The following is an 11,079-nucleotide window of genomic DNA, read 5'->3' on the forward strand; positions in this document are numbered from 1 at the left end:
TGGATCACAGTTTGGTCGGAGTTGGTACAAGCGGTTGCTTTATTCGAATATTAATTCTTTTTTGCAGTTTAATAAAACTGTACTGGATACGTTCCTACAAAACCTAAAATATACTTGAAGTGAAAAATGAAGAAATCGTACGAATCATCATTCATATTTATTTCATCATCACTATTCATAAATAAATAAAAGTTCTCTCTCTCTCTCATAATGTGCCTTCAGTTGGCCATTGAAAACCGGTGTAATTGCCATCTGGACTTTAAAATTGTTTCGGATTTGCCAAACAATGCATGATGGCAGCACAATCCGATTGTTGCTTCCGAGAGTACCACCTTGTAGTATCCACTCCAATACATGCCTGTAAGCGACTAATTACCGATACTGCCTGCAAGGAAATAAAATCACTTTGTTTAGTGTGCATTCTTTAGCGTTTAGGGTATTTTTAGCCTAATGTAGCATCCTTACTCTTTCGATAGGTCTCCGTTTTCTCCTTTCGGTTTATTGCTTTTTCTCCAGTTCTTCCTGCTCCTCATAAAAAAAGTCCTCAGAACTGCAGGATGTAAGTGTGCCTCAAAATGGGTCAAATTGGTAACACAGCTAGATGGGTCTTTCTTCAAAAGTGCTTTCGTCTGTGGCACTTCATGGCAACATACACATTCATTGGGCTGGGACATAGACTCGCACTTGTGGCAAACGCACCACCTACAGTTCCCAGCACGCCACTCATTGCTGAGAAGATCCAAATTGGGTTTGTGGTGTTAACAAAATCATCTCCATTGAAGTAAAGAGAACATATACGACTAGTTTTGTATGGTCCATCCCACTTTCGAAGACTTGAAGAAAACTTTGACTATTTTCTTCTCAGCACCTTGTTTTGTTTGAAAGCATGAAAATATAGCACACGTCTTTGTCAGTGACTCTGTCACATAAACAGCAATTTCCAGGCATTACCTCAACCATAAATTAAGGGTACTGTTTGTGAGATACTGCTGTTACACTGCAAATGGTTATAGCCAGATTAGGACAAACAAAAAAAATATCTAAATTGTAGCCCTACAAGAGTTTAGAAAAACTGCAATTTCAATTGAATTGAGATGCTGTTTGATAAAAATAAACTCAATCTATTTGATCTCAACCTAATAGTAATAATAAGTTGACTTTTTCATTTCGGTAATTCTCATTTTGCACATGTTTTAGACCAATAGAGCCCCACACATTGACGTTTTGGAGCAGTCGTACCATACCTTACCAACTCACCACAGAGAAAGAATGTATCCTTCCCACCCACGGTGACGTCACAGCGGTGTTGCCGTTTTTATTTTCGTAATTGACTGATTGCCAGATTTGCCGAAAATGAACGAAAGTTTGCAAGCGTGTAACTTAGTAGCCTGTTGATATTTTTTACGATTTGCTGGTCAGGGAAGTTTGTTAGTGTCATCTCTTTGGTATCTTAGGTAAATTTAGCAAATTTATTTTCCTGTCAGAGGCACTTTAAAGGGAATTGAAGTAAAACGCACTGATAGTTATCAAAATTAGCAAATTCCCTGAAACCCCTGTAAGTTAAAATATTCTTAGTCTTTGAATATGAAAGAATTAAAATTTGCTGTTCACACTTGCATCCAAAAGCATAGCCAGAGGAAGGAGTTGGAACGAACTACAAAACCACTTCGAGAGGCGTGTGATGTCATCATCATAATTGCAGAACGTTAGGCCTACTTATTCTATGAGGCTATGATAATATTAAACAGCTTTGTATACATGACAGCGGTAGGATGGCGCAGCGGGTAAGGCGCTCGCTTTCCAGCCACGCAATCCTGGTTCGACTCCCGGCTTATGCTGGTTGTTGACAAACACCGCTCACCTTACCGGGGGTGTAATAAATTAGGTGTGCGTAATTGCTGAAGTAAAGGCGGCCGAGAGAAAGGAGCTGGCCACCCTACTCTTATTAGTGTCGATGGCTTAGTATAATGAGAACCTCTTCTTCTCATCCCCTGATGCTTGGATTCAAGTATGGGACTCACCTTTACCATTTTTTTTATACATAACAAAATGTGGTGTGCAGAGCAGTGTAAAAAGGTTTTTAACTATGAGCTTTTGAAAACGTGACTATCCCTACTAAACTCACTTTCTTCTATGCTAGTGCAGGCGTGCAGCAGTCGTGCAAACAGATACAAAATTTTAGTACAGCTAAAGCTAAAACTAAAGAAAATGAAACCGTCATAAGTGGTGTTTAGCTTCGTGATCAAAACTATTAAAAGTATCAACTAATGATAGAGATTTTTTTACTGTTTTCCCCTTAGTTTTGCTAAATCATACTTTATAAAAATATCACATCAAACATGCCTTTTAGGTCAGTCCACGTTCGTCAGATTAAAAGAAACTGCAATAAAAGAATCGTTTCTAACTTGCTGTTCTATACTGGCATAATATCACGTTTTCTATAGTTAAATAACTTTCCGAGAATAAGGAAGCGATGACGTCAGAAAACGCAGAGAAATATATATTTGAACGCAAGTTGTCTATTTTATTTTGATCGAACTAATTATTTAGCAAAGTAGATCCGTTTTGAATTTTTTACTTGTCAGCACTATAATCCCACTTGTCAAACAGGACTAAGCTACGTAAAGAAGTGCAGAAGATTTAAACTTAGATAATAACGTTTCCTGCCTATGTAACCACAGAATTCTACAAGCAGCATACATAATAACGCCACTTCAAAACTGGTTGTTTCGAGAGTAAAATAGTTATTTTAACAATATTATTATACCTGACCTAACACGTATTAAAGAGAAACTTGGCGATTTTATGTAGTCTAACGACTATCATATACATTTTTCTTTATTGAGACAGATTTACGGTTTTATAGCAAGAATAAAGTTGTATGTAAAGCAGTGATGGCTGCAGAAAAAATAGTTTTGAGATGACTTCCACTGAAATGATGATTGTTTACAGCTCTGTATAGATTTGCAGGACAATTAAAATCAGAATCAACGCATGCCATGTCATTTGAAATGGGCAACTGGTAAAGGTGGCATTGTAAATGCAAAAAAAATCTGTGAGTCACTAAGATATTTTGACAAAGTTTGTTGCTGAGGAAGTAGCCTAATTAGATCAAGAAAATATGTTAAATTTTAATAAGCTTGTCAACCAAAACACCGAAGTGTTTCTGCTTATGATGTTGAGTTGATTAACTTTTGGTGGTACAGTATAGCAGGGTTACTCAACTAATCTTGACAAAGGTCCAGTTTGACAAGTTGAATATTTTTAGCGGTCCGGTGAATAAGTTATTTCACACACAACCACGAAAGCCCCCCAGTAACTACGATAATCACAGTAAAAATTGCTTCCTCCCAGTAAAAATTTGTTTAAAGAAGCTCTGAAACGTGGCAATGAGGTTATTCTTTCAAAAGCTCAAAGTTCAGTTCAGTTCAGTTCAGTTGTTTTTATTTCTGACCATCATATCAAAAACAATACACGTCAACATAGCAAAGGTCGAGAAAAAGGTAGAAGCGACAGAAGTCCACCATCAACACCCAGAAGGTCCGGATTCGGACCGCGGTCCGCTAGTTGTGTAGCCCTGCAGTATAGCAATCAGCTAATTATTGATATAAGCTTGTAATTGCTAATAATGTCGGATTTATGAGATTGAGTAGGCTTACATATGGCGGCTTAGGTTTAGCACTCTAGTATGTGAAAGTTTATTATTATTCACCAGACCGTTTATTGTGAGAACCACAAAGGAGTTCAAATCGGCCGGCTTTCACCTTTACGATAACCTATCTGCTGCAGTAATGAAACTTACTTATTTAGTAGCCTACTTATAAACTTTGTGTTTTTCAAATAAGCAAAGGTCTACTGCTGCAGTAAGGAAAGTTTGAAGAAAGTTTTCATAAACTCCAATTTTCAAAAATGCAGAAAAACAAACTTCAGATGAAGTGGCTATTCTATATATTAAACATTTTGCATTGCTATCTATTAAAAACGTTTAGTTTCAAAGAGTTTCATCAACTTTTAGAAGTAAGTCTGCAGTGGATTTCAGACTAATACTGTAAAAGTAAATATCAATTGATATAGGCTACTAGTCTATACTGTATAATCTAATCTTGAAATTATTGTTACAGCATTTCAATAAACAAAAAATTACTAAAATGCAGATTAATATTAGAATAAATGCTGGTTTATTCTGGAAGATTGCAATTCTTTTGAGTCAATTTCATCAACACACCTGTCAGTCATCATCGAGTCCGCCTTCTTTGATTCAAACTGCTCGTATACCCCCAGCAAATAAATCGATTGAATTAAACATTGAAGATCAACCGTGTCGCTATGCCCCAGGGCTTGTGGTTGGCGATCAGGATAGAGTAGAATATTGTTGCGCTTTTGTCGTTCGAAGCTATGAAAGAAGATGGGCGCGCACCGGAACGCGATTAACTAGATTTCTTGAAACCTTGCGGGAATGGAAGTGCCCCCAGTTCTTCGAAGAATGCGAAAGAAGATTGTTCGATTTCACAGAATTCACTACTCTTGTCTATGATCACTTTTGCGACCATCCGACATTCATTGACAAGTGTTTCATGACGCTAAATGAAACATACCACAGAAACAAAAACAACAAAGAATCATTGCAAACACAAGTTATAGAATCTAGCGGAGCAGAAACAAACTCCGAGAACACAAACTTTTCTGATAATAATACTAAAGAATGGAAAACTCTAGTCGGTCTCATTGATTCAAGCCAATTGAAGTTTGAAGACTTGTTAAGGCCGTGCGTTCAAGTTGCTTTGTTTGAGGTGAAAGGAGACAACTTCGGAGATTATCATGAAATCGTCAGGGTCAATTTACCGTCTTGCGAAATTACATGGTGTGGTTATAATGGTGATACACTTCGTGACAGAGTTATATCTGTTTGGACCTGCATGTCAAACAGGTAGTTAGTTAGCTATGTAGGCTAGCATGCGTATTATTATACCTATGCTATGTACAGTATATCCATATCGTTTGTAAAGACAGATGTTTTCGTTAGTTTTGCCTTTTTCGATCCTGCTTGTATACTACATAATTAAACAAAAATTTAATATTTTGAAAATAATCCCTATTTGAAGATTAGCCTATTTATCAATGAACTTGTAAGCAATATCATACATAACAACAGTATCGTTGACAAGAAAGTCCAGGAGGCACTTTGGACCCGGGTTCGGGATGGTTTTAGGGGCCCGGGGCCGTAACCTTTTTAAGGGCCGGGGAGAGTAAAGAAACCACCGCGTATTTTTTGGATATAGTGTGTTTTTAAAAATGCCTTGATTTGGGGCCCGGGGATCGCACTGGTACCGGGCCCAAATCTGCATAACAGGCTTACGTGGACCAATATTTTGCAAACCATTGGAAAGCTTAAATGCTTCACCAACGTATGCATTTTGCAATACGTTTATTGAAGAGTGAAAATGCTATAATTATAGCGAAATCGATTCTGAATAATTACGCTAAGAGGTTAGATGCAAATGCCAGTATTTGATGAATGCAACATAGCAGTACCATCGGTATAGAGTAGACTATGCATGTCAAAATGAAATCCATGAGAATCAATGATTGTCGGTTGGTTGTTTTGTAAATTTTATTCGTAGTCTTTACAAGAAAAGATTAACATTTAGGCTACGTTAATTTTTTTTTACATAAAATGACTATTTTTAACTTTTCAACACTCAACAATTTTTTTTCTATTCAGTTGTCGAGCAAAGATGATCTCCATCATGGTGATATGTGGTCTTCTGGGATTATTCATCACAATACTAAATCTTTCAGTGATTGTGGTGTATTTGCAAAGCCCAGTCCTTCTCCATAGCCAAGGAGTGTACAAAGTCTCTTTGGCATTTGCTGACCTTCTTGTCGGTGTAGTTGTGTTTCCGTCTTTCATCAGCAGCCTAACCATGATCATGTTATCCCGGCATCAACACGTAGAATACCGTGACGTTTCAGGATACGAGATGGTTAACGGAACTCTGAGTGAAAATGTAACGACGGTGCAGATTAAACGACCAGCCGGACTGTTTAGCGACTTTTTTTCAAGAAGTTATTTGAATGCTGTCGGTTTTTTCACAATTCTTTCTTTTTCTGTGTCGATATATAGCCTCACGGTTGCAGGGTTTGATAGGCTGTTTGCAGTCTATCGGCCATTGAGATACCGCAAAGATAGGGCAAAGTATTGGGCGAAAAGACTCTGCGTTGGGTTGTGGTTGTTAGGAATCCTGTTTTCTATTCTTCCAGTTTTTGTGTATGATTTAAGATATGCTCTGTCATTTTCAATACTAGTGGCTTCTGGCCAAGACAGTGCAATCGTATTGTATGCAATTGCATTAGTCATCCCACTTTTGGTGATGTGGATTGTAAATATAGTCACGATGAGCTTCACAAGAAAACATGCAAAAGCGAGAAAACATTTGACGGTAGATTCCAAGAAAAAAACAGAATCAATTGAGACTCGGCTTGCAAAAACTTTGTCAATTATGGTTGGAGCTTTCACGCTCAGCGTGGTACCCGCAGCAATCATTGCAATTGTTCCTTTACTTACGCCGTCAGTTCATTTTGATAAACCTCAAGATTTTAAAATTCCAGATGCTTTGGTTCACAATGCGTTTGAGTTTATTGCAGTGATAATTCTCTCTTGTAACAGCATGTGGAATTTTTTCATATACAGTGCCCGAAACTACGAGTTTAAAAAAGCTGTTCGACAAACGTACAAAAGAACAGCCCAGAAACTTGGACTCGTCCAGTGTAGCTCCAGGTTCATGGTATGTGCTCGTAAAACTGCCAACAGCGGCAGGAGACGCTTTTCAAATTTCCCAACAACAGTTTCTTCAAGCACAGGAAGAAAGAAATCTCTTTTCTCAACAACCATCTTTACGCTTACAACTAGAAAACTCAATGATTCCAATTCAACTGAAAGCAACAGTCGAACTACAAGACAAAACGCAACAACAACTGCAGACAGTGGATTAAATTCTAAGTTAGACGCAACGGTTATTTCTACCAGCAATGTTGGAGATATGACAATTTCTTCAGAGTCACAACTAAAGAATCCGCAGTCTACCCAAAAGATAAACGGCAAAGACAAAAGCGACAGCTCAATTATGGCAAATGATGATTCAATTTTCCAATCGTTTGCCATTGATGCAAACGCTGACAGGTTGTATATGTCAGTGATGGAAAATATCGAAGAAGAGATAACTGTTGAAAGCAAAACAAATAAAGAGAAAAACGAAAAAGCTGGAGAAAAAAAGTAGCCTCCTTTAAAATGAAATAAACATATCCGGGACCTGAACTAAACATGGCAGGACTATTGCCAAGGTCGTCCAGTTTTGTACTGTACATACCATTTGAATTGCTTTATTGTTCAATACTTGCTCTCCCGCTTTAACAAATATTTTTTAATTTGGAGTTTGCGCTATGATTACAGAGTAGGCCAATCTCTCCTGCTTCTCTAAGTGTACCTCCTTTGAAGCAAAACTAAGATACAAATTCAATCGATTTTTATTCGAGCTTGGAAAGTAGGCTACTGTACTTGGCAGTACAGTAGCCTACAAGTTCAAAAGTTTTAATGCCAACTTCGTCCAAGTTTAAATGTGATGATTTTCTACTAATTTCAACTTCAAAAGCACAAATTTGTATTTTTAAACTCAAGTTTGATTTAGCAGTAAAAGTTAGATAGGGTTTGCATCTATGATATCATTAAACTAACAATGCAAATATCAATACTTTCATGGAAATTACTCCTCGAAGCATTTTTTTGTGTTTCTCAAGTAATAAATGAAAGCCAGCACGTTGATAAAATGAAATGGCTTCGTGTTGCACTTCAGTTGTGGTGAGCATTATAGCTGCCTTCTCCTTTGTGTTCCAAACTTGATTTTGCACATGCAGCAAAGCGACTTTCAACAGTTTTCTTGCAATTCTTTGGCCTCTGTAGGTTTTACGTACAGACATTCTCTGCAAAATAGTGTACACTAAATAATCATAACCATTTTTATGCAATTTCTTACAGTAGGCTACAGTAAAATAGATAAAAATGGTTTCATCTTTGCATTAAAAGAACGTTATGCTTGCTTTTGTTGTCGTTTATTTTTATGTAATTATAGTACATTGTGATTATTTTAAACACTCTTGGGAAGATTACCACGATCTTTGTATATTATGTTGACAAACTTCTACAGAGAGTTTCATAATATTCATTGAACTAACAAAAACTTGCTTTCTCCGTTTCAACAATTTGATTAATGTCACTGCAGTTTCCAAATATGCAGCATTACACTAGTTCAAGGATAAATCGTTGGCTACTGAAAATGGATGGTTCTTAGTGAAAAGAGAATGCAGAAGATATAGAAAATTGCATCAAGATAAAAACTACTTTGTAAGCTTAACTTTTACTGCAGTAATGGAAGTGTCATTTTGAAATATTTTATGTGTACTTTTTTATTTTCAATTGTTTTTCCTATATTGTAAGCTGTAGGTGTTCCAACATATGATTTTATTTTGTCCCTTTTATCATTTTAGCTTACCTGAATGTTTTTCTTTGTTTTGGTTTTATAAAATGCAACTGTTGAAATAAGTAAAAATAAAGTGCAACTGAAATAAAGATAGTTTGAGATTCTGTGTTGTTAGCCAATGCCCAATATAGCTTTCTCTACAAACCGCCAATTCCAAGCCTTGTTGAATATTATGAGTTGGCATGATGTCTTTCAGTCTCTTTGAAGGTTTCCGAAGTCCAACAGCTCCAACAATAACCGATGATGAACCAACGTAATGTTCAGCAACCCAAAACTTTGAAGCCTGAGAGGTTAACCCATAATTCCGTTCAAAGTTGTTGAAGTTTTTTAAATCTGTTACATCTGTGTGCATCAGTATTCTCCACACATGAACACCTGACAAAAAGAAATAGGCTAACTCTTAGGCTAAATTAAGTTCTTAGGAAAGATCAATTACTAGGACTAATAATTAATTATTATTCAATGAATTGCTTCGAAGTCAAAGTAACTATATATGGATCGGTGAGTGCTGGACTGCTACTTTATAGAAAGTCATTACCAAGAATGTATGAAAATCCTTGCAATGCAGCAAACACAAGAAGTCCAGTTAATAGCGAAGAATCAAGCAAAGCAACTGCTGCCGACGTTGTAGCCAGAATTGCCTGAAAATGTAAACATCTTTGGACTACTTGGTGGTTATCGGTTTTGAAATAACTTTATAGTCTCCTCAGAAACGTTGTGTTGGGAAGCGTAGGCTACGAAAACAGAAGAATATATATAAGCAGGCAAAGTCCTAACAGAAACTTTAATATACCGTAATCATTAAAACATATTTTGCAAAATTAAATTAAACAATTACAGTTAGCTATAGCGCAGTTAGCTAAAGTTTGCACAGAAGGCAAAGTAGAAGGAAAAAGAAAACGTGGCAGACAACCAAAACGATGGCAAGACAACATTCAATAATGGACCGGACTCAACTTGACGGCACTGGGCGAGTTGGCTCAAAATCGCCACTCTTGGAAGCAAATAAGCATGGACTTCTAAAGAAGTCCATGAAATAAGCCATGTTGATGCGCAATCTGCCGCAGGCGGAGATAACGACTGATGATAATAGCGCAGTACGGTATATTTAATATTTTGTTTTACCTGTATCAGTTTAGACTGCAAGATGACACGGCAATAGGCATTCTGTGCATGCTCATACAATCCTTCTAAAACCAAAGTTTTAATTTCCTTGAGATCGCTTTCATTTGCTTCTCTTATTGTAACACTCGATAGCTTTTGCATTTTATTAATAGGAGGATCAGAACTGCCCTACAGTATATGGATTATGGATCATGTTTAACGTGCAATATTCTGCACATTATAGAGTGCAGAAAGTGGCGTAGCCAGAAAAAAAATCCAAAGGAGGAGAAAATAAGTATTATTGCACATGTCAATGATCCCGACAACGAGTTGGCGAAAGCGTAGCACCCAGCGGGGGTCTGGGAGCCTCACTAAAAAAAAATTAAAAAAACACCTCAAAATTGTGTATTCTGAGAGTTGTTTCAGCCAAAATTCAAAGTAAAACTCTGTCAAATGACATTGTAACAGAAGGTGAAATGTTTATTTAAAATATTTCGGGGGGAGGGTAATTGCCCCCTTTGCCTTCCTGAGTGTGTAGACCAATAAACAAAGAGTAGTTTCTGTAACCCAAGTTTGCTGCCATTGCAATGACTTTTCGTTTCAATGTTATAACTATACAATAGATTATAATAAAGCTATAAGTCTAGACCGGGTGATCAAGCTGATAACGATAGAGAGGCGATTTCAGTGGTGCAGATGTAGTAGCCTTAGTAGTCATAGACATATGTTTTTCTACCAGTAAAACATTACAAAAGTAAAAATTAAACTATGAAATAAAATGGAGAAACAGCAAAAAATATATAACCAACCTTGCACTGTGCTACAAACATGGTGGCTATATTCTACAAAAATACACTAACGGTGAAAAACGTTATTTTCTTAAGTTTAATAGAGATATTGTTTGAACTGGATTCGCCAAAGTTCTGGACACTATCTATTTTATATCTGAAAAGCGATATTATTTTTGGAGGAACGTCTACAGACAAACGTAAGGAGTTGAAAATTTTCTGGCTGGGTTCTTGTAGCTAACCAAGGAGAAGAAACATAAAAGTGCTAAGGCTTTGCTTAGAAGTGCGTCTTCTCATTTATCTTTCCGTAAGATCCCAACGTTTTATTGTTTCTGTTGCATAAACCTCTTTACAAAGCGGCACAAAGCAGTCCAACTTCTTTGACAAAAAGTTAACACAGTTTTATCCTATGAAAGGAAACCTTTGCCTTTTCTTTACATTGTCAAAAAGTGGCCTCATTTTGCTACATTGGTAAGGCTAATCATTTGATTCTTACAAAAAAGTATTGCATTTTTTAAACGTGAAAAGCGACTGAAACTTGAAGTATTGAGTTACATCTGCTTAAATTCAAATGAATGTAATAGGTGGATCTTGCTGCTGCTGCCGCGTTTCTAAAGCCAGAAGCAAAATAATCGATGACTGGTGATCGATCT

At 36.8% G+C, this 11,079-nt stretch overlaps 2 protein-coding genes across 2 annotated transcripts; one reads left to right on the forward strand and one right to left on the reverse strand.

The window, feature by feature from the left end:
- The first annotated feature begins 4,148 nt into the window (after positions 1-4,148).
- LOC145786192 (uncharacterized) lies at positions 4,149-7,277 on the forward strand. Its single transcript, XM_082597837.1, has 2 exons — positions 4,149-4,927; positions 5,723-7,277. Exons 1-2 carry the CDS (start codon positions 4,149-4,151, stop codon positions 7,275-7,277), a joined length of 2,334 nt encoding a protein of 777 aa, XP_082453963.1.
- Positions 7,278-7,722: 445 nt separating this feature from the next.
- LOC145786193 (N-acetyltransferase 8-like) lies at positions 7,723-10,468 on the reverse strand. Its single transcript, XM_082597838.1, has 5 exons — positions 10,448-10,468; positions 9,660-9,827; positions 9,073-9,175; positions 8,680-8,876; positions 7,723-7,977 (listed from the first exon to the last, which is right to left on the reverse strand). Exons 1-5 carry the CDS (start codon positions 10,466-10,468, stop codon positions 7,723-7,725), a joined length of 744 nt encoding a protein of 247 aa, XP_082453964.1.
- Between the last annotated feature and the right edge of the window lie 611 nt (positions 10,469-11,079).

The sequence above is a fragment of the Aplidium turbinatum genome, chromosome 17 (genome assembly GCF_918807975.1).
Source record: "Aplidium turbinatum chromosome 17, kaAplTurb1.1, whole genome shotgun sequence".
NCBI lineage: Eukaryota > Metazoa > Chordata > Ascidiacea > Aplousobranchia > Polyclinidae > Aplidium > Aplidium turbinatum.